The 23,246-nt window shown below is 45.9% G+C and overlaps 4 protein-coding genes across 6 annotated transcripts; 1 reads left to right on the plus strand and 3 right to left on the minus strand.

The window, feature by feature from the left end:
• Positions 1–367: 367 nt before the first annotated feature.
• Positions 368–11,797, minus strand: btbd10a (BTB (POZ) domain containing 10a). Of its 3 annotated transcripts, XM_028959130.1 has the most exons (9): positions 11,689–11,789; positions 10,940–11,093; positions 6,269–6,465; positions 5,239–5,488; positions 5,050–5,152; positions 2,351–2,471; positions 2,001–2,198; positions 1,674–1,784; positions 368–1,218 (listed from the first exon to the last, which is right to left on the minus strand). In XM_028959130.1, the coding sequence occupies exons 2-9, from the start codon at positions 11,038–11,040 to the stop codon at positions 902–904; spliced, it is 1,398 nt and encodes a 465-aa protein (XP_028814963.1). In that variant the 5' UTR covers positions 11,041–11,093; positions 11,689–11,789; the 3' UTR covers positions 368–901. The 3 variants fall into 3 exon arrangements, with proteins under 3 accessions (XP_028814963.1, XP_028814964.1, XP_028814962.1); XM_028959131.1 differs by lacking the exon at positions 10,940–11,093 and having other exon boundaries at positions 11,689–11,797; XM_028959129.1 differs by lacking the exons at positions 10,940–11,093; positions 11,689–11,789 and adding an exon at positions 7,477–7,712.
• A 4,828-nt stretch (positions 11,798–16,625) lies between these two features.
• LOC114767205 (uncharacterized) lies at positions 16,626–18,702 on the plus strand. The gene is made up of 2 exons (XM_028958787.1): positions 16,626–16,882; positions 17,695–18,702. The coding sequence occupies exons 1-2, from the start codon at positions 16,829–16,831 to the stop codon at positions 18,700–18,702; spliced, it is 1,062 nt and encodes a 353-aa protein (XP_028814620.1). The 5' UTR covers positions 16,626–16,828.
• Positions 18,703–18,897: 195 nt separating this feature from the next.
• Positions 18,898–19,267, minus strand: LOC114767068 (phosphatidylinositol N-acetylglucosaminyltransferase subunit Y-like). The gene has a single exon (XM_028958578.1). The coding sequence runs from the start codon at positions 19,229–19,231 to the stop codon at positions 19,016–19,018; it is 216 nt and encodes a 71-aa protein (XP_028814411.1). The 5' UTR covers positions 19,232–19,267; the 3' UTR covers positions 18,898–19,015.
• On the minus strand, positions 19,225–19,987 carry pyurf (PIGY upstream open reading frame). Its single transcript, XM_028958577.1, has 2 exons — positions 19,750–19,987; positions 19,225–19,400 (listed from the first exon to the last, which is right to left on the minus strand). The coding sequence occupies exons 1-2, from the start codon at positions 19,923–19,925 to the stop codon at positions 19,250–19,252; spliced, it is 327 nt and encodes a 108-aa protein (XP_028814410.1). The 5' UTR covers positions 19,926–19,987; the 3' UTR covers positions 19,225–19,249.
• Between the last annotated feature and the right edge of the window lie 3,259 nt (positions 19,988–23,246).

A 23,246-nucleotide genomic window follows, 5' to 3' on the forward strand; every position in this document is an offset into this window, starting at 1 on the left:
AACCGGTTTTGGATAGTGAGCGAGCGAGCGCTCAGAGACAGATTTCAAAACGAGTTTAAGGTGTGAAAGCGCCACATACTTCATATTTAGTAATAAAATCAGAACTGGGAAAAAAAAACCTGAAGCAAACACTTTAGTATCAATATATGGGTGGTAGTAGCCTAGTGGGTAACACACCCGCCTATGAACCAGAAGACCCAGGTTCAAATCCCGCTTACTACCATTGTGTCCCTGAGCAAGACACTTAACCCTAAGTTGCTCCAGGGGGGACTGTCCCTGTCACTACTGATTGTAAGTCGCTCTGGATAAGGGCGCCTGATAAATGGCGTAAATGTAAATACCAATAAATTGGGTAGCAGGAACACAGTGTGGTTTTCCCCAGAAGTTTTATTTGAAATTACTATCAACAAAAAAAGTACCAACTGAGAAATTCAAGTGTCTTGTGAAATAATGATCATCATGTCTGTGACATTCCACTGAAACAACAGGATTTAAAAAGTACAGCCAGCAAGGTCCTTCCCTGTACACGGAGCCCACGCTTCACCGGCACAGTGGGCAGAGCTCCCGTCTGCGCCAGTAAAATGGCGGAAAACACAGGAAGCGTGAACATGACTACACCGGGGAAACACGCAACTTGCAACAGCCCAGGCGACACAGGTGACAATCTTATTGTAAAAAAAGCATATGCTGTTCCAAAAAATCTGATTAAAAAAAAAATGTAATAAAAAGGGAGCGACCGGGTGACGAAGGCCCGTGTGTGCTGCGTTTCCCTATTGCTCAGCGGTCGTACTGCCTCTCTGAGGCTGTAAGGGCAGCAGAGGAGGTGCGAAGGCAACATGGTTCGGTCCGGGCGGTCAGGCTGGCTCCTCGGTGCAGTGCTCCCTCCAGGGGGTGGCGGTCGTCAGACGGCAGGCGAGGGGCCGTCTGGCTCGTGGTCGTAGTGGTGGCTGGGCTGGGGCTGGTGGTTGGGGAGGATGTCCAGTTCGTCCACCTGAGGCCCAGGGTGCATGACCACCAGCTGGTCCTGAGGTATGTCCGCCGCCGCGGCAGCAAGGTTGGTGATGGACTTGCTCTTCACACACTGGAAGTCTACGTGGCGGCTCTTGCCCTCCTCCTTCTCCCAGGACATGCGGATGAAGGGCCGCTGGACATAGTTGTAGATGACTTCTGGTCGTCCACCAGGCCGTTTCTTCACTTTCTCCTTGTAGGTGGGATATCCTGAAAGGAAGACAAGGGGTTATTAATTGATTGTTGAGATGTGAATACTTTTTTTTTTTATAAGAAGCATTATTACCCATATTTAAATAAAATTGTCTACTATGTTAAATAGTAAAATTAGTTCAAGTTGTACCAGAACAAGGTTGACTGAGTATAATTGTGTATGCACATGTCTGTGTGTATGAGTGTATGAGTGTGTGTGTGTAAAAGGTTAAAGTGACAAAGACACATTTTAATTGTTCCACAAAACAGAGTTTTCTGTACCACGCTGGCCTCATGCTGGTCCCTTCCATAACCATGCTGGTATGTAAAGTGCAGGACCACAGTTACACAGTTATACAGAAGCACTTCGGCATGCTAGGAATCATACCGGAATCCTTTTTACACACACCAATTCAACTCATTACATTAAATTTAACCGAATCTATGAAAAATTCCACTTTGATTTTTCATACCTTCGATGCCCAATCTGATCTTCTTCAGTCCCCTCTCCTTCAAAACAGACTTGGCCACATCTCGGTTTTCAATGTATTTGAAAAATCTGTATAGTTTTGTGCTGTATATAACTGTAAAAAAAAAAAAAAAAGACTTTTATAATTATATACAATGAACACAACTGAACTGAATGGACTGCATAACAATGAAATACAATAAAAGTGAAGTGACAACAGAAAGTGTCCTCGGTCTTCAACCCATCACCGTGGTGTATTAGGTTGTTAATAGTAATAGAACATTATTAAAAATTCCGGGAGCAGCATGGGGGCCACGTGTGTTGAACTGACTCTGTGAATACTCCTCTCCCATCTGTGGCGGGTACTCCTCGTCCCAGTCGACCACGTCGTCGTCGGTCAGGACCACCACGTGGCACTCCCGCTCGCCGCTCTGGGCGCTGGCCACCATCAGCGGCAGCACCATCTCTTCCAGGTAGCACTCGAACTGCCTCCGCGCCCCATCGTTCGACAGCTCGTGCATGAGTGCGCCTGCAGGAAACAGCACACACACGAGCGTCCAGACGTGACACGCCGCGGGAAATTGCAACCGTGCGAAAGCTAAAAACCACTCGACACGATACGCCTCTTTTAAAATGGAAAAGCGTGCGCGGGAGTGAGGCGGAGGGAAAACGGCTACTCACTCAGGTCCCTGCACTTGATGGTGCTGTAGTCGAAGGAGATGCAGAGGTAATCACACGCCTCTCTCAGCTCCGGTATGGAGATCCCATCGGGGCAGCGGATTATCCCGGATTTGTAGTAATCCTGTCGTTTGAGGGGTGAGGGAGGGGCGGGAGACACAAACAGGCAGCCATTACTGAGGCCGCTCGGCTAGGACACTCGCTACGAAAGCAAATGGCATCGTCAACCTGCCCCCCCCCCCTCCCCTCCTCTCCCCTGCGGCCGGGAACGGGAAAAAAGAGAGCGGTAGCGGCACCAGCAACACACACCGCCGCGGAGCGTTTAAGATGGCTTCTAATGCGAGGGTGACGCCGCTCGCTCGCTCTCTCTCTCTCTCTCTCTGTATTATTTAAAGCGCCTGCAGAAGCCCTCTGAGGTCGGGTGCTGCGGACGAGGGGTACGCGGAAAGCAACGCCGTGCACAGACAGAATGGCAAATACACACGACAAATGAACCCCCCCAAAAGCGGAGTTACCTGGAGCTGCTGCTCTACTTGGCCCCCCACCCCCCGGGATGCTGAGTTTGGGGGGCGATGGCGGAAGGAAGCGGATGCAGAAATGAAAGCGCCTGCCCGCTGCACTGTATTAATAGCTGATCCTCCAAAACCGGCTTTATATAACCGCAGATAATCTCCCGCGCATTCACTCGGTCGCAATGAAGACTAGAGACGTTATTCATTGCGGCGGACTTCTGCGGTCTCGCTCTGGTGGGTCCATTTTTACATCCCGCACCTCTCACGGCAGACAATCCAGCAACATTAGTAGCGGATATCACCGACAGATCAGACACGGCGTGGCACAATTAAAGGGGAAACGGTAACAGCTCGGGCTCAATGCGCTCAATGGTTCAAATTGCAGCGATGGGGAAATTAGAGCCATGTACTTTGTTGCACATGGTGACAGTATTGCAGTAGTCAGCAAACACGCAAGAACAGTTATCTATGACGACCAAAATTTCGCTTGAAATATTTTAAAAAGAAGAGTTACTGCTGTCTGAAGAAAGACGGGATACCCCCTTAACACAGTCTTGATTATATATCAAAGGACATATCACAATGTATTACACAACATTCTGTCCCTTTATTATGGGAGACCAATATACCATTTCCAGAATTGTGTTCCTTCGTTGACTATTCAGATAACGTCTGACATCTGAGTACAAAGAAGTGTGTGTGTGTGTGTGTGTGTGTATCTATATGTGGACTGAAGTTGTCATTTTCACACCTGTGCCACCTTTTTTAATCACTACGTCAAAGGAAAACACTGGGAACAGCTGTACGGTTACTTTAAATGGATAAGATGGATCACTGAAATAAATGTTCAGAAAAGCTTCATACAAAGACGCCGCGGCATTTTCTTTCAAACTACCCTTCGCCATACTTCTCACCACCAAGGTCGTTCACAGAGCGGTAAAGATTTCAGCTTGGCTGAAGAGACACTCTGCTTCAATGATCAGTTTATTTTCAGATATTCTTGATTTTACATACGATTAAAAAACTCTATAAAACCAGAAGACTGCAAACATCACAGGTTCAAACTCCACCTGCTACCACGGTGTCCTGGAGTAAGACCTGTATCCTGTAGTTATTGTAATTTGATCTCCGTTAGAACAAACGCATACGTAATACTGCATATTAGCAGGGCGCTGATGGTGAACTTTAGGAACGCTCCTAACCATCCAGAGCAGTTCCCCTGCCTTCTCTCCATTTACAGCATATATCAGACGCCCTTATCCAGAGCGACTTACAATCAGTAGTTACAGGGACAGCCCCCCCCCCCCCCCCCCCCGGAGCAATTTAGGGTTAAGTGTCTTGCTCAGGGACACAATGGTAGTTAGTGGGATTTGAACCTGGGTCTTCTGGTTCATAGGTGAGTGTGTTACCCACTAGGCTACTACCATCCTAGGACATATCAAGATCCAAGGAAAAGGAAATCAGCTCAGACCCCGGGATAGACGTTGTACCGTTTTATGATTAATTGTACTTACATTACATTACATGCTGAACACATTTGACCAATTAATTAACATGATTCCGATTCAGAGGATGAAAACCAGGAATTATATCTCAAAAAGATACAACACAACATAACATAACTTAATACCAGGTTTCTTACACTTCTGACAAACCTGAAACGACAAGTGTTTCTTCCGCCAGGTTCGAGTAAAATAGATCATCAGCCGTAAATTACGTGGCTTTTAACAGGAGACACGCTGCAGCAGACGTGCTGGAATATGGAAGCAACACACGCAGTACCACGTGACGTGGTTCACCGCGTAAAGCAGACAAAGATCTGTTGTAAACGTTGTAGTTTCTCACGCAGAAATACGTTATACGTTCAAGGGTAAATCAGTTTACGATGACTTTTCCATGACTTTATATGTTTAGACTTTATATGTTTAAACTTTTCAAGGCCTGGAAAATTCTTTCATCAAATTCCAATTTCTTTCCCCCGGGTTTTTAATGACCGTAGGAACCCTGTAATGTTATTGCATAGTCATTTATAAAAAGTACTATACAAAACCAATGACACTTAATATAAAATAAATCTATACAGATATTGTCGTGTCACTTAGGAAAGAAAACGAATGTTGAAGTCTGAAATAAGTGATTTAAGTGATACTGCACGGTCACCTCAAAAAATGACATCATAAAGCTTCTTACCAGAATGGCTCTGAACACTGTAGAGCTGATTCCCTCTGCAACCTCAAACTCTCCTTTCTCATTGGGCCTGGTGAAATTATACTCTCTTCCAGGTCCGAACATTCTGCAAAAAAAAAAAAAAAAAAAAAAAAAAGCTGCAGCAACGCCGACGTCATAAAGTATAAACAGCAGCGGAACCGGGAGTCTTACCTGCCCAGCATGGTATTAGGCTGAGCGGTGAAGATGCAGGGGTCCACCACGAAGCGGGTATTATCCACTATGAGGGTGACCCTCTCCGAGGTCCTCACGCTGCGCACGCCCTCCTTAACGCCGTCGTACACGTAGACCATGTCGCCGGGGCCGTGGCTTTTGCAGGGGAGGTCGGCGCCGAGCAGGTTGCTGGGACCGGCCTTCGGTGGCCTGGGGCTCGTGGAGCGAGACGGGGGCGCGCTGTCACGATCTGCAACGAACACAGGAGTCAGGTTCCACCTCCACAACACAGACGCTGACAATACGCATTAAATATGGAAATACAACAAATAATGCAAATATACAGAATAAAAAATAGAAGCTTCCATTTCTTTATATTGACAGCTGACAAAAAAAACTGTGGTGCAATTTGTCTACCACACCAACCAACATGAACACACAGCTTGGTGAATTCTCGTCCTCGCTCCTCTGTTACTGCTCACCAAGGGTGATGGTTAGAAGCAGAGGACACATTTCGTTGTGTCACTGTGTGCTGCGCTGCAGTGTTTCACAATGACAATTTCAATGAGACAACAGAAGAAGAGCTCAATTCTCTCTGGGCACCCTGACGAGGGCAGAGGTTTGAAAACCTGTGTGTTACTAGGGTGGTAGCAGCCTAGTGGGTTCGATATTCGCCACAAAGTCACAGGTTCAAGCCCCACGTACTACCACTGTGTCCCTGAGTGTCTCTAGGTGGACTGTCCCTGTGACTACTGGTTGTAGGTCGCTCTGGATCAGGCAGTCAGATAAATGCCATAAATGTAAAAAAAAATCTGTTCTTTTAAGAGACTAATTCTGAACCATTAGCAACAAGTGTAATTTAGGTATTAGGTCAAATTAAAATGCTATTTTCATAATCAAAGCAGAATTTTCATAATTCTTCAGACTTGAGTCTTCTAGACCTAAGAGCTTATGTTTATGAATTAATAATAATTAAAAAAAACATGATTTTATGCTTCAAGAATAAAAGTCCAGAATTAGCGATTCTCACCGCTGTGCTGCTGGCGGGTCGGGGAGGTAACGTTGCGAATGCACGGGGTCAGCTGACCCTCGCCCCGCTCGTGGGAGGAGTCGCGGGAGCGGTCGCTGGACCGGCGGCGCTCGCGGGACCGCTCCAGCCCTCTGCTGCCACCCTGCAGGCTCATGCTCACCAGGTCGGGCTCGGGATGGGAGCCGCGCGACTGGGTACTGCGGGAGGAAGGGGGAAACGGTCACGGAGCAGAAAGCACGCTGGTCTAAAACACACTTCAACATTCAACTATGAGGAACAAGACATTCCAAATGTTTAAAAAAAAAAAAAGAAGTTGATGTTTTGTAAAGAAAATGGTCCTTTTTGAATGAGCTATTCAGCCCAGACACAAACCAGGGTCTCCTTTTCTCTGCGTGCGTCTCTCAATGACGTCCTACTAACGCGGACACTATGAAAGACCTCAAAAGACCACGTGCAAAGCAGAGTTGAATAAAAAAAAAAACAGAAAAAAAGATGACATCAATTTCCTTTCAATGAGAAAAACGCAGTCATTCATGTCAACAGCCCGCCTGTCTGCCCCTGGCTGGCAGGAAGCGGCCTGAAAAGCCAAAGCGGGTCAGAACTTCGGTCCGTAACAACTATACCTGTATGTATGTGCTGATGTGTGTGTGTGTGTGTGTGTATTATATATATATATACACACACACACACACACACACACACACACACACCTCTAACAGAGGTCAAGGTCACAATGTGCTAGGAAACCAAATGTATTGATTTAAAAAGTGCATCTAATAGACCCCGTGCCCTGTATTATTAAAGGTTTTCCTGCAGATCACAGCCACCAATCTGCCTCAACAAGGCACGTAATTAAAGCACAAAAGCACGAGGTGCGACAAGCCCGACGGGAACAAAGGTAAGGGCGCCTTCCGCGACACCCCCCTGTCGCCTGGACGTGGCGCCCGGAACACTTACGGTGACTTAACAAATTTTCCTCCTCCGTCTCCGGAGACGGCGGGAGCCCGTACTTAAAGAATGGTGCCGATCAATAATGCAGCGTGCTGCCGTGAGCGCCGGTGTAACGTTACACGAGAACCGAGACGCCCGTCATATCGTCCAGAACAATGCAATCGGTTACCGTTGTCGTTTTTTAAGTAACGTGATCCCATTGCATGGTACGTGTTTGTCGTGCGATGTGCAGTATCGGGCGTCGTGCGAGCACCTACCCGGGCCAATTAAAGACAAAGCAGCAGCAGCAGCAGCAGCGCGGAGCGAGCCGAGGGACGACGGCGCGGAACGACGCGGGCTTCCCGGCCGCTTCAGCATCCCCGGGCATTACTTTCCAACTTCGGCATCATTCGGCGCGGCCCCCGCGAACTCGGAACGCGGCGCGACGGACGCCCGGAGGAAGCTTCTCAGACGCCGACGGCGGGGAGCGGCCCCGGTGACGTAGGCGAGCCTCGGCGTGCAGCTCCTCTCCGGCCGGGGCACGGCGGCGTTGGATTACGGATCATTATTAAAATCGGGCCCGAGCTGCGGAGGAGCGAGGCACGTGATATCGGTAACATCCGATCAAATTAATGCCGCAATTACGAGGTAATTGCGCGTGAGCGGTCAAAGACGTACTTATCGTGACGTCACTACCGAAAATGCGAGTTCCGCTATTAGGCATGCGCATTGTACATTAATTCGTTCAGTTCGGTTTTAAATAAGTCGAGTAATGACGTTCAATCAGTTGAAAATGTTAAAAGGGTTGTGTCGTTTCCCTGTATGCCATTTCCATTAAGACATAAAATAATGAGGAAAAAATAAGGCTGAAATTTTGCAACCAATTTGCACATTTAATAGAGTTCATTGTAATAAATTGTAATAGGGTGGTAGTAGCCTAGTGGGTAACACACTCGCCTATGAACCAGAAGACCCGGGTTCGAATCCTACTTACTACCATTGTGTCCCTGAGCAAGACACTTAACCCTAAGTTGCTCCAGGGAGACTGTACCTGTAACTACTGATTGTAAGTCGCTCTGGATAAGGGCGTCTGATAAATGCTGTAAATGTAAATAATTTTAATGATTTGCGGTATGTTAAATTAATACCGATTAACTCTTCAGCCTAAAGCTTTCTATAAAATCTGTTGAACTGAATGTCAGATGCCACTGAACTGAATTGTGGGATGCTTTACACTGATTGCACACAAAGTATTTTTTAAAAGTTGCACAGGTCAAGTGGGGGGAGGAGTCAGCCATTCAAATCCATTTATGCAATTTTCCCAAGCGCCTTGACCAATCAGGTTTAAGCAGGTATGTAGTTATGAGCAAGAAACAATAAATGATTGCCGCTGGTGTGGTCCCTGCTCTCAGATGCATGCTAGGGACGGGCGATCCACGTTTCTTCCAGTCTGATCCAGATATAGAACTGTGGATACCTGTACACATTCGGTTGTTGCTATGGAGACATGTCTAATTATCTCTCTATTCACAGGTTATTCTTCTTCTTCCTTCTGCTGCTCTGGTTAAGAGTCACCACAGCGGATCAACCAGCCAAACTCATAATTGTTGTATCACAATGCAGACGTCGACAATTCTGCATTGATTACTCGATTAATGATTTTTGGCAGCCGCAAAAAATGTTTAGTTAAAAAGTAGTTCCGGTAATGACTGTGGCTCCCTCGTCCACACGAACGTTCAAAATGAACAGCATACGTGTTTTTGCTGCACTTTGTAGCTGCATTTGATTCGCTTCAATGGCGTCTGTCTGGATTTCGTTAGAGAAACTGTCTGCGCTCCCCAAATGCCTGGTTCATACCTGCATGTAGAAAAATTGATGGGATGCATTGTGATGCACGTTAACACTAGCACACACACAGACAAAGAAAAAAGTGTGTGTGTGTGTGTGTGTATATATATTATAAATACTTGATATAAATACTTTTGGCTAACATTTTGCTAATGGAAATGAAAAAATAATTACAACTCTTTCCATCACATGTGCATGATTTCCAAATTGGGAAGCACATCCAAAAGATTAGATTGAATGAACACTCACTATCCATAGCTATTAACTCCAGGTTTGGGTTGCAGCCTCTAGAGCTCATCCTGGAACAATGGGCGCAAAGCTGATCTTCACATTTACATAATAAACACTTGTGTCTATTTACAAAATGTAACAGAACCAAGCAAATGCCAGTTTATGCTGTGCAAATGGTATTGTTGTATATGTGTTAATCATGTAGCCGCAAGCATCAATACCTGCGGTCAAGCAATATCGCAATTTACCGTGGCACGGTCAACCAAGTCACAAATCACATCACAACACGAGCACTTTGATCCACAGGACAATTCAAGCCCAGAAAATAGCTAATGTGCAAATTTCAATTGTCCACAATTTAAATTAAATTAGTTAGCACAAATTCCACATTTTTACTTTGGCATTTAGCAATTTAACAAAGCCAATACTTGGTCATTCTGTCTCACAGTTCATGAGTTACAGTCAAACAAGCATGTTCAAGTTTCCATAGTCTGCCATAGCGCCACCAACTGAATTCGAAGCCATAAATTTTTCAGATTTGCAATATTTTACACTTTTACGCACATATTGGCCATTTACATTCACAGCATTTATCAGATTATCCAGAGCGACTTACAGTCAGTAGTTACAGGGACAGTCCCCCCCGGAGACACTCGGGGGCAAGTGTCTGGCTCAGGGACACAAAGGTAGTAAGCGGGGTCTTCTGAGCTTATTAGCTATACCGTTGACAAACAAGTGCCAACAATGTGAAGTCAGTGGTTTTATGTGACATAGCGCCACGATTTGGTGCCACAATTAGGCTATTATGCAACTTTGCAAAACATCCAATATGGCGGAAATCGGTGGGCGTGGTCTCATGAGTTGCAGTTTTCGCAAATTGGACCAACGGTTCAAGAATTTCACGCAAAACTGCTTACTATAGCGCCACCAAGTGGTGCAGTTACACGCATTTTATTAAGTGAACGAGTAGTCGGAGGGATACCGGTGTTACACCATACTCTGTGACCGTCGTATCTTGTGACCCTAGATGGCGGTGTTTGGTTCATTTGATCAGACACCAAAGCCCTGCGCGCTTTTTACGTAACGCCATTATTTTCATTTCGTTTATAGAAAAGTGATCCCCGTTTTTCTACGAATGTTTATGCTTTTAACTCGTTAACAAATCTGCCAACGTATATCTGTAACGTATTACTTTCTGACAATATATTTATACTTTTTACAACCACATAACACGGACCAGAAATCGCCAGCCAGAAATAATGCGGAGAAAATAATCTAAAATGCGACAAATGCATCAAAGCAGCGCCCCAAGGGTCACAAGATACGACGGTCACAGAATATGGCGCAACACCGTGCCTATCTGACAAGTTTCGAAGCTGTACGCCTTACGGTTTTTGATGGGGGGGTAATAATAACAAGAACAATAAAAATCCGACCAAAAATCAATAGGGTTCCCGTAGCTTCGCTGCTTGGTGGAGCCCGGAACGCTACACTGGTCATCAGACCTAAACACAAATCACCGTACGGTCGATGTTTCAAGAGCCACCCATCGCTGCCAACAACAGACAGTTCACATCAAGCAACATTCTTAGCCAAAAAAAATCCCCAGCATGCCAGAGACGCGAACGCGGCTTTACCTTGTAAAAGGTAAAAAGGCTTTACCTTGAATGCTTGCTAAATTTGCGAGTGCGGCCGCTAGTCTGGTGATCCCAGGTTTCGGTATCGCTGGAGTTACTGTCATACGAATGAGGGCGTGAAGCCATCCCACTTGCGTCTATGTTAAACGCGCGGATCCGCTGCAGACAACCTTCATTTCCTGCACAGAGGACAAAAAGCACAGTTTCAGGCGGGCGCCGGCGTGTGCGTGCTCCGCCGATCACCTTTTAACCGATTCGAATCGGCTTTATTCCGTCTGTTATGCTAGCTGTGTCGTAGCTAGATGGCAAACGGGCCAGCTAATCACCCAGTAGCGTCGGAGCTGAAGTTCGCGACAAGTAAATGAACGTATCTGAAGGGACACACATACATATAGAACTTATATAATATAACCTATATATATATATATATATATATATATATATAGAGAGAGAGAGAGAGAGAGAGAGAGAGAGAGAGATATTGATATAGGTAGTTGACGTAGTCATTAAGCAGCAGCTTCCGTTCTTGCACAATGACAAGCTAACAAGCTCGAACTACCTGTTAGGCTGGATTCTTAACCAAAGAAGTCAGCTCATTTTCTGTTTGCTCAACAAAAGCTACAAAACGAAACGAGAAAGCGGCGGCGTTCAAACGCGCATGTAAAACGCCATGATGTACCGGGCTGGCGACAGACCGCTAATGTCGCTCATTACGCGGCGAAACGCGTCGCGAACGGGACAGATCGCGGGCAGGGTCGAGGGTTTTATCTTTACCTGTCAAACACAAATTCAAAGGTCCGGCGGGCGGAACTCGGCGGAAACTAAAAACGCGGTATTCCCCGAAACCGTCTCCAAAACAGGAGACGCGAAGGCTCGCCGTCAGCCAATGGGCTTCCAGAATCCAGTTCTCGCGAGAAGGCGCGGGGTTTGCGTCGCTGCCATAGAAACCGGAGCAGAACGTGGATCCGGGCTCTCCGCGCAGCAACAGAACCGACAATGAGCAGAAAAATGAAGCCCTGACACAGTCTGCACAGTGCCACGTGTAGTAAAATTATATTTAATGTTCAATACAACATACATCTATTGAATAAAATATGACAAACGTTAAATAGTTAATAAATACTCTGCCTGCCATGTATAAATAGGAAAGTACATACAAACTCGGATGAACAATTAAAAAAAATGTGCATACTTGGTTTAAATTGTTAAATCATCGTCAATAATTACATTTTGATATCCCCAAAGTTTTTATATATATGGCAATACAAAACTTTAGAAAGAAAATAACTGAAATAGTCCATATCTTTGGTAAAATTAACTTTAGATTTTTTTTTTTGGTCCAACTATTAGATTGCATTTTTTTCGGGAAGCAGCCTTTTCTCCGTGAATCGGCTGACTGATTGTGAAATGAAAGTGCCAGCCAGCCGCCTACTACCAGGTCGGCGCTTCTCGCCGTGCCTCCGAACGCGGGGTCTCGGCCCGTCCCTGGACAGCGCCGCTCTCGGCGTTCCGGTGCGGGGCCGTGTGGATGTCGCGGAGCTTCGTCTGCAGCCAGTCCTGCCGCTCCTGCACGTATTTATGCTCGCCGACGTTGTGCATTAGCTGCACTTCACTCAGGGACCTCCTCCTGATGCCAGGTAACAAAACGACAAATGCATTTAATGACGCGCGTTGGCCAATGGGCGCGAATATATACACATTTCTATATAAAAAAGACAAACCTCAGTGGTTTTCCTTCCGCAAGGAGCGAGTAGCATAAAATAGAGATAGTGAGAAACAGGGCGTCCTTCTCCCATCTTCTGGCAGAAAACATTGTGACAACCTGTGGAATGCAAAATTAGCCATAAACCGTCAACGTGAAGACAAAAGATTATTCCACAGAAATTAAACAAAAAGTTTGCAGCCTTCTTACCTTGGCCGGTAATGAGTTGTGAAGGGGGCTGGCTGAGATGGAACCTGCGTCCCTGGGGTCCTTTTATAGACCCCAAGCCATCGATGAGCCGCCTTCATCCGCCTATCGGCTCTCCTTGGTGGCAGCATCATCACAGGGATCCCGCTAAATTCGACTTTCATCACCTCGATCAGTAATCCCGCTCCCACAAACCGCCGCCAAAAGGCCGGATCTGGAAAGACACGCGGCGTGATTTACGCCGCGGAAGTTTCGACTGGCCGCGTCATGCTGGACGCATGTCCAGGAATTAAAATAAACCACCAGCGCCGCCACGCATGCACCCCTGGACGGCGTGTAGAAAAACACATCAGGGGCTGAGAAAGAAGCACGAAAAATCCTGTAGAGCAAGTGTTATTCTTGGTTCTGTCACATCCTGGGTACACGCTTCATAAAACCACACAGCGTGATTTGACACTGGAAGTGTGCTGCTGCTACAGGTGTCCAGAGGAACCTTGGGACGAAGACAACCCTGTAATTTAATGGCCGGAGGATGACACGTTAGGTAACTATGAGAGAAGTTTTCTAAATGGGGACGAGGAATGGCGATGTCATGACACAAGGAATACGTCCCCGAGGGGGAGCCAAACAGGTCGGACCTATAGATCTTCCCTTGAGGGCTGGTTAGGGTTTCGGCCGGAGATGCAAGCATGCTTGTTGTCACTCACATGAGTTAAAAGGAGATGATGGCATGGCCCAGGCAGTCCGCGATGACTTCAGCGAAACGAGGACTTCGTAAATGAGGACGAATATCGAAATCACGCCGGCGCTGTCGTCGGCCTCGAACAGCGTGCGCCAAGATGCTGCAAGTGCTGAAAACGTCCTGCTCGCCGTTCGTTTCGGACGGGCCGCAAAAAAAAAACAAAAAAAACGAAGCTCCGCAGCTATTAAGCAATTGAACTTGTTTACGTGGCTTTTTACCTGAAGATTTACAGCTGGGGCCAGGCCCCGGACTATTATTGCCTATAGTGAGTCCCGTTCGCTCAGACGACACCCGCTGAACAAAGACCTTTGCCCTTTGCATGAGATCTAATTCCAAGCAGGGTTTAGCTTCACGAGACAGTGGTGGATCTTTCAAACTGAAACATTTAGACCTCATTACCTCATGCCATCCCGGTGCAAGTCATGCCATAACAGGCGTCTGAATTTAGTGTGTGTGTGTGTGTGTGTGTGTGTGTGTGAACGAGGCAAGGTCGTCCTTTACTGCGGGGAGCTTCGTCACTCGTTTACACAGATATCTACGTGGCTGTGGGTTTCCTTGCATTTCAGTTCATCCATCGTAAGCCCCATCGTGCTGAAAACGTGGGGGTTGTAGTAGCCCGGTGGGTAACACGCTAGGCGCTTACTACCATTGTGTCCCTGAGCAAGACACTTCACTCGTAAGTCGTTCCAGATATGGGCGCCTGATATATTCCGTAGATATTTCAGGTAAAAATGCAAGGTGATATACACATTATAATGCTCAAGCAATAAGGGTCTGAGGTTTCCCAGTGTTCTAAAAGTGCCCAGACAACGTTAGGGCCAAATAGCTGTAGGATGATTAGAGTCTGACGCAAATTATTATAACATGGAATTTTATTTGACGGGTATATGAAGAAACATTATCATTCTATCACAGTCCCCTCTGCCTTGGCAAGATAAATAATGGAAATATGAATAAAAAAACAGGCCCGTTTCCCTGAAGCTTTTTGAAGAGGCCGACTGAAATCGCAGATATGAAATGACGGATCGACCACTGCGTCTCAGCAGGATTCACGGATGAATTCGCTGCAAAAACATGACTATTCTGACTGGAGGAGTTTTATAGCCACATTGACTCACAAGGGCTACGGAAGAAAAAATAAAACGTTTGGTGATTTTTTCAGAAGATGCTGTACAGTCTCATTACAACTTGTCAGCGTGATGAAACCACTTTACTGCCACTCACTTTTCCCACATGACTTTTCACAAAAAAAAGAGCCGACAGAGGTGCCATTCTTTACCTTCCATGGGGTAAAAAACGTCATCATCAAACATCATTAAAAAAAAATCACATTTTTTACCTAAACAGTGGTGTCAGGCCACGTAACCTCAGTACTCGTAATCTTCACAATGCTGTCTGATGGAAAGAACGTACGTGGAAAACATGTGGTTATAATGCTAGGTGACCTTCTGTTTAATTCAGGGCCTTAATAACAGCCATTATGTCCGCTCCATATTGACACCACAAAGGAAATGGCTCTTGAACGTGGCGTTATCCAGCTTCGGAACTATGAGACAATGAGATATTCAGCATGATCACAGTATCACGCACAACAGCCATAACAATCTAAAAGATTAACACGTGCTTTTATTAGGAGGGCCGCCGAGTGAATTATGACCGGGCATCAGGGGAATTTGCGGCAGCAGTGAAAAGGTTAGGCTGCATTAGCACTTAGGAGGTGATGCTGGCCTCCTGAAATAGGTGAAGCCGTGCTTTGTCAATCATCACCATTGATCCACAGATAAAGTAGATCCCCTGTGCGCGTTCAGCGTATGTAATTAATGGACCATCAAGACGGAACAATAGCTCCGAACCTGCGACCTGAAGTCATCCATACAGCAAGCAACCAATCAGCAGCTGGGTCTCTAAATATGTCCTTCGCGCCCGTCCTGATTTTAAAGGGGAAAATATGATTGTATTTGTATGCTTTGAAGAACACAGCACCAACACCACGAGACTGTGTATATACGGACAAATTGTGAACAATTGAAACTGAACAACTAAAATAAATGGCATCAATACAAAGTAATACAAATTCAGCCCATGAATGAATTGTGAAGTTTCATATTAATATAGATACTGAATGAACATGAACTTCAGAAAATACATGTAACTAAAGTTTAGTTACTAGAACCAGTAAAGTAAAACATTGTTATTCTAGTGGGCTAATGGGAATTTGTTCTATGACTAAATAAGGAACAGCAGACATGGATTTCCTGTATTTACTGCAAAAAAAAAGCACTGGAAAGCCTATTTTCACAACTGATATTCTCAATGGGCCGTGGCTTAAATCTGTGGCCAGTGTTGGCATCATCAGAGGCGATTGTTGACATTTTCCCACAATAAAAAAGAAATGCGGGTTCTCCCTCATTGAGGGGAAGTTCCTTCCAGCGAGCGAGCACAGTCAGAACCAAATCGACGTGACGCAAATGGCCCTGATTCAGGGGGCTGAATGGGTGCAGAAAGGTCACGTTTGCTGTAAATGCATCACCGCGGGACCCAGCCGATGTCAGGGCTCAAACCCCACCCCAGAGATGCCCCCCATCTCTGCAAATAGGAACGTTTTGAGAAGACAGAAAGCATTAAATGCCATCTGAGGGCACAAGGGGGCACAGGGGTCCTCTGGCAACTTATTTAAACTTAAAAAAAAAAAAAAAAAAAAGTACAATACTTTTAGTAGTGCACAGTAGTTAAAAATACAGAGTGATAAGCATCATTACAAAAGGGCTCCTTTATCCACGAAACCTTGTTAAATACAGTCCATGTAAACAAAGATATGTGAAATATTTTAAAGTTCGTCCTGTGCGCTATTAACGCGTCTTTGGTCATAACTGTGACCGTTCAGTTGCGGGAAGCGTTAAAAAGGGGACCGACATGCCATTGGCGTGACCACAGAGACGAACGCGTTGGTTATTTATACGTTGTGTGAACGTTCGGGGACGTTCTGCGCGCCGCTTCAAAGGCGCGGGCGCCGCGAGGATACTTAGTTAAAAAGCCACCGCGGGGCACCGAGGGGTCAGGGGGAGGATCCGGCCAATCGGCGGCGTCCGCGCCCTTCCGGCCAATCAGCGCCCGCCGCTGCTCGCCTCTCGCCACCTGCGGCGGGAGTTCTCGCCGGTGGGACACCGAGTAAAGTCCGCTCCCGCGTGGACACGGGTCGAGGTTCGGGTCACGCCGAACGTCCACGCCTCTCGTCCCCCTGCGGCAGCGCGCGGCTGGAGGTGATGGAGGTGAAGAGGGTGGCGGCGGTCTACCGGCACCGGGAGATGGAGTCCACGGCAAGTAACCGCGTCTCTAGCCCGCAGGCACCTGTCTGACCGTCTTGCACCCACTCACTGGGCGCTGCTGAAATAATCGATATGGCATCGGTGTATCAAACCCCAAACTCAACACTGTGTGTGATATATAAAAAAAAAAGTGTTTTATAGCAGAAAAACAAAGGCTGGAGCTGAAGGCAACTTGTCCAGCTAAAAGAATTATTAAAACAACTATGCAGATGACAATTATTTCACTCTTGTTAAAAAAAAAAGCTTTAAAAAGCTATGATTGTCTCATAGAAAACTATCCTGCCACAATCTAATGGTCAGTAGACTCGGCAGTATTGCGATAGTGTCATTATGACGGGTGTCATATTGTCCGACACCCACATTGTCCAGCTGATGGTGAGAAGGATGCCGGCTGCATTACTAATGGCATCATTCACTCATAAATTACATTTACAGCATTTATCAGACTTACAATCAGTAGTTACAGGGACAGTCACCCCTGGAGCAACTCAGGGTTAAGTGTCCTGCTCAGGGACACAATGGTAGTAAGTGGGATTTGAACCTGGGTCTTCTGGTTCATAGATGAGTGTGTTACCCACTAGGCTACTACCACCCCTACATACATACAAACCAGCGGTGGCGTTGAAAACACGTCAGTGCTGCAGGAATCTTTTGGTCCGAACCCGAGAGTCAGTTGGACTACAGCAGTAAAAATACGCTACACGTGTCTCACGTTCCGTATGTCTGTACATCATTTTCATAGAGAACCTATTTCAGCTCTGGCTTTAGGATATAATCTGAATTGATCTCATTTGACGTTTTAGAGAGACACGGACAGTAAAGTGAATAAATCAAAATCCGAAGATTTGGAATTTATAAATACTGAAAAAAAGAAACAGAAGAAGAAGAAGAAGTCCAAAAACAAGGAGAAAGGCCAGAGAACCAAGCAAAACGTAAAGAAGGACAAGAGAAGCGTGAAGCCGTCTCGGCGGTCTGCATTTGAGGACGCTTGTCCAGAGATGAACGGAGCAGAACTTCAGGTCAAGAAGAAGAAGAAGAAGAAGAAGAAAGCACTTTCAAAGAGGCAAAACCCCCACGGCGACGCCGCCCGGCGCCCCCCGGTGGCAGAAACTACATCTGTTCCGGAGTCGCAGGCTGGGGACGTCCGGGCCAGGAACAAGGTCCAGGCTAAGAAGAGGGTCATGTTCGATTTGTCACCAGAGGTGCTTGAGGTGAAGAAAGCTCCGCCTGCTGAGTACCGCTCTCCAGCCAGTTTGTTGGCCGTCACCGCGTCCTCGAAAGCGCAGGACGGGGACAAATGTTTTCCTCAGACGCGTCCAGATGAGGCTTCCCAGGGCACGGCTGAGGACGTCAACAGCCAAGATCTGTTCATCACGCAAAAGACTTTCTTGGCCCAGTCTTCCGACTTGTCCAGCGGTGACGAGGGCGTGGACCAGGGCGTGGCCGCGACGGGCCGCGACCGGCCGGGAGTCTCGCCCCGTCCCACAGCTGAGACAGCCACCCAGACCGAGAACTTCTTCACGTCTCCAGCGCTCTCGGCCTTCCTCCGGTTCCACCGGGGGACGCCGGCGTCCGCGGCGCCGCGGCCGCTGGACCTCGCCCTGCCCAACAGGCAGCGGGCTCAGAGGGGCGGGGACCCGAGCGAGGACGGCGACGCCCTGCTCAGGCTCAGGTCCGACTTCGCTCAGGCCATCCAGACGCGCCTGAACGAGTCCTTCTTCTTCAAGCTGAAGGGCGAGGCGGAGTCGCCAAAAGCCCAGTCGCCTTTAATGAAGTTCGCCGAGAGTCACGACAGGAAGCAGAAGAAGTGACAGTCGTGCCGCGCCCGTTACTAAAGTTCATCAAATTGTGTTAGCGCGCAGTATTTACGATGGAGTAGAGGGACGCGTTTAACACAGTACAGTTCACCGCGGTGTTGAGTGTGCGTGTACGGCAGAAGTTGTTCAAATGTTCAGATTTTAGCTCTTGGCCTGTTGAGTGTTAAGAATGTGGGAATTTCACACAGCCTATTTAACAACTTTATTAAAAGTCAGTTCATCTTGAAGAACGACTCGGTCGTCATGATGTACGGTTTTATTTAGCAGACATTACAGGAGGCGTCCCCTCGTCCTCTACTTCAATTCGCTAATTGTGTCTGAACAGCTTGATTCCCATCCACTTCCACAGGTGGAAAAAGACGTAGACCGGGATGGTCACTGGCAGCAGGAGGCTGTAGAAACACACGTTATTCGCGCTCGTGCAGCCCTGGGGGAAGTCCTCGTCCGTGCTCGCTGAAAATAAAAGGCCAAGCAGGGAGATAACGGGGACCAGGACGGTCACGGTGGAGAGCGGCACCGCCATCTCGCAGTCTGTGAGATCTTATGCCTGGGTCGTCTCCTCACGCGCTGCAGCTTCCGGGTTCTTCTTGATCAGCCTGGCATCCTGAGGGATCATGTTCGGGATGCCGCTCACGACAGGATAGGCAATGCCGAGCTCTTCGTTGATCAGCTCGTTCGTTTTCTCGTCGTATCTGGATTGAGAAAAGCAGGTCGTTTCAGGACAACAGTAGATTTGTTCACTTTCAAAAGGCATTTTGCGCGTATCGCTCAGCTGAAGGCGTCTTTAAGTAAGAAAAAGAAAAACTAAACTTGCACACATTCGAAAGCCTCTTAGTTTTAATAGGACCAGCACAAACAAAAGTTTAAAGCACAAGAAATGAACACGATTCTCGATTGATGTGTGTGTGTGTAAAATATAACGTACTGATCACATTTGAACCATAATTTCGAATTATATGAGCATTTATCACGTTATTGAATAATATGGTAATAACCACGACCACGTAGGCGTTTTGTAAGTGTTCGTTTTTTTTTTTTTACCGCAGCGGTTTCTTGGACAGCGGACACACCAGGACGTCGAGCAGCGAAGTGTCGAAGCGCGACTTGTCACTCGCGTCGCTCGCCAGGCGTCTCACGGCTGTCGCCAGGAGAGACGCGTCCTTACCCGCCGCCCGAGTCACCGCGGACGCGAACCTGCCGCACGCCGTCTGAGACATGGCCCGGGCGGACAACACAGCGGTCGGGCCCGGGAGGCGGGCCGCGTGCAACCGCGCAGTGACTCCGGGCGCAACAGTCCTCCGGGGAATGTGGTTCCTACCCCCCAAATAGAGCATGGCGGTGAGACCCAATACAACGTTCACACACAAGATTAAGTCCACTGAATTCCACTGAAGTCCATTCGGTTAATTAAAAAAGAAACCAGGTCTGAAAACACTCATGGTCATTCATTTTGATTTTAAAATATAACATTTTGTTAACCAGCAGATGGCAGCATGTCATTAACAGTACCATACACGAAGGAGACTTGGTTTAAAAGAATGAGTATGAGAATAAATGCAATTTATTTCGTTTTGTGAACAAATAACAGACACACAAATGCATAAAATCCTTTATCCTAATAATAGATATATTTAATATATTTTAATACATTTCAAACACATATACACACACATGTATATATATATACAGAATATATGTGTATCATATGTATGTGTGTATGTATATATATATATATTTACCCACACACACACACACACACACACGTGTGTTATATCATACACACATATGAAAGTAAAGTAAATACTACGTCTAAAATGATTTGGTCTGAAATTATATAATTTGTCTCAAGCCTGCTGTGTTTCAATGGTGGAATATTGTTCTTTGATAGTTGCAATTCTGGGCTGGTGCAGCAAAAAAACAGTGAATATTGTAGACATATATCAAGCACAAGCCCTTGGGCTCAGCAGTCTAGTCTCAAAATTAAATATTGCTGATGTAACTGGGTAGCACATATTCACTGGTTCAGAGAAATGTCTTTCAATTTCTACTGCACCCAGAAATAAAGGTTAAATAGACTGTATAATGTTAAGTGAGTTTATAAGTAACTTGCTTTTTCATGTCATGGCATTAAAAGGTCACAGTGCATGACAAGTAATATAGGTTTCACATGACAAGCAATTCACTTTAGGGGATGTCTAAATTTTTCACTTTTATTACAGGTATTTCCAAGATGATAACTGCTAACAAAAATGATTACATTTTGAATTAACTAATTTAAGCAGTGGCATGATTTTACTTCAGGATTTACATAGCTGACCCCAGGCACTGTTCAAGCACTGATATTCTTACTAATCAATTACTGAAATGCAAATGGGCCTCCCTTAATGCCTGTGATTTATGATCATGCTGAGAAATAACTAGCATTGTAAATTACATTTTTAATGTCCCCCTTGTTACACAGTGGGGAGAAATCTAGAAACCCTGAGAACGTTCACAGAGGGAGTTCATAATCATCGCTTTTTCTTCATTTTTGTGCAACACATCTGTATTTGAATTAAATTATGCTGCCATTGTGTAGCGTACAGGTACAGAGCCAGCGAGCAGAAGCATAAGAGCATAAGAATATTTTCACTGATAGATAAAGTGCATTGTGAGAGAAGTACAGCAGCTTAGAAAATGCTTTATATTGCAGAATGTGCAGCAGGGTGTTGAAATTAGGTGAGGCTATAGCCTGCAGAATGCTGAGTGAAGTGTGTAAATGTAACAGTACAGCAGTGGGACACAGGTTATTATTATAAGATAAGATAAGATGATCCTTTATTAGTCCCACAAGTGGGATATTGACATTGTCACGGCAGGAAGTGGACAGGACAAGATAAGAGCAGCAAAAGACAATAGCACAGTCACTGTATTTCGACTGTATAATATAAATGTTCACTGTACAAATAAGCAAATAATTAGTCCTAGAATATCAAATTAAAACAGTGAATGTGAGTTGTACCGGATTTTAGCAGGAGCTTCTTCCTAGAGGCCATCAGATTACATTTACAATTAAATTTACAGCATTTACCAGACGCCCTTATCCAGAGCGACTTACAATCAGTAGTTACAGGGACAGTCCCCCCCTGGAGCAACTTAGGGTTAAGTGTCTTGCTCAGGGACACAATGGTAGTAAGTGGAGTTTGAACCTGGGTCTTCTGGTTCATAGGTGAGTTTTACCCACTAGGCTACTACCATCCTAAACTACTGATCTCAAAACCTGATACAGGTCTTGCCTGTATTGATGTCATTGGTTTACTCGCACGTGGGAATTTTGTGACTGTTTTATATATAGAGCCTGGTTAAACAATTTCATTTAGCTATGCCTGTTGCCAAGATAAAGTTAACTAAAACAAACAAACTAACTAACTAACTATGAACCACCAAGAGTAAAGTGCAGTGTTAGGAAATTGACTGTGTATGGAGGTTGAATTAGAATAATGATGTACAGTGGCACAGTAAGTTATGTTCATTATAGGCAATATAGTAGTTACGGCAGTATAGGTACCTCAGGGTAGTGCAGCTATAAATCACTGCAAAATAAATCACTGTTCAGCATCTACTGGATGAAAGGAGTGTCAACACTTTACAACCCAGGCAGCGTTTGATGCCCTCATTAGTGAAAGTGAAAGTGAAGTATTTGTCACTTGTGATACACAGCAGCACAGCACACAGTGCACACAGTGAAATTTGTCCTCTGCATTTAACCCATCACCCTGAGTGAGCAGTGGGCAGCCATGACAGTGTGTGGGGACGGTGTTTTGCTCAGTGGCACCTTGGCAGATCAGTATTCCAACCCGGCAACCTTCTGATTACAGGGCCACTTCCTTAACCGCTTCCTTAACATCATTAGTGGGCATCTCTTATGTGCATAATAGATTTTCATTGGTTGTATGTAGATATAATGTAAAAGAAACATGGTCTGCTACTGATCACAAAGTATAATGATATTTGAACCCTGTTCATGAATTTATTGCAGCTATTTAAATAGTTTTAAGTTTTAGCTGCAGGCTTTTGAGGAATTTCCAAGCTCAGTTACTCCGTTCAGTGACCGGCTTCTATATCCTTCAGCAGCCTCAGGGGGAAATGTGTAGTTTAGCTTGTGTGGTAGTTTCAGTCTTTGTGAACCACGATCTACTGAACTGAGTTTTTTTTCTTATGCTACTAATTGCTAAGCAAATTTCCACATTTGTCTCTGGGCTTTCCCGGTAACATCTTTTCACCACCAACAACAAAGAAGATCAAGGAACATCCTTGAAATGCATGAATACATTTGTGAAACACAGCTAATCCCGTCATTAAATCTGTAATAAAATACGGAAGCGTTGCTATGTGCACAGGAATGGCCGTCATCTTAAAAATCAAGGAGAGGCAGGTCAGGGTGGTTTGGAGAGGTCTACAGCACTAACCCACACCACTCTACACAGGCAGCTTCAGAAGCCCATGCCAGCACCACTCCAGCACAGCATGGCGGCAGCAGCATCACACCGTGGGTCTCT

The sequence above is a fragment of the Denticeps clupeoides genome, chromosome 17 (assembly GCF_900700375.1).
Source record: "Denticeps clupeoides chromosome 17, fDenClu1.1, whole genome shotgun sequence".
In the NCBI taxonomy this organism is placed as follows: Eukaryota; Metazoa; Chordata; class Actinopteri; order Clupeiformes; family Denticipitidae; genus Denticeps; species Denticeps clupeoides.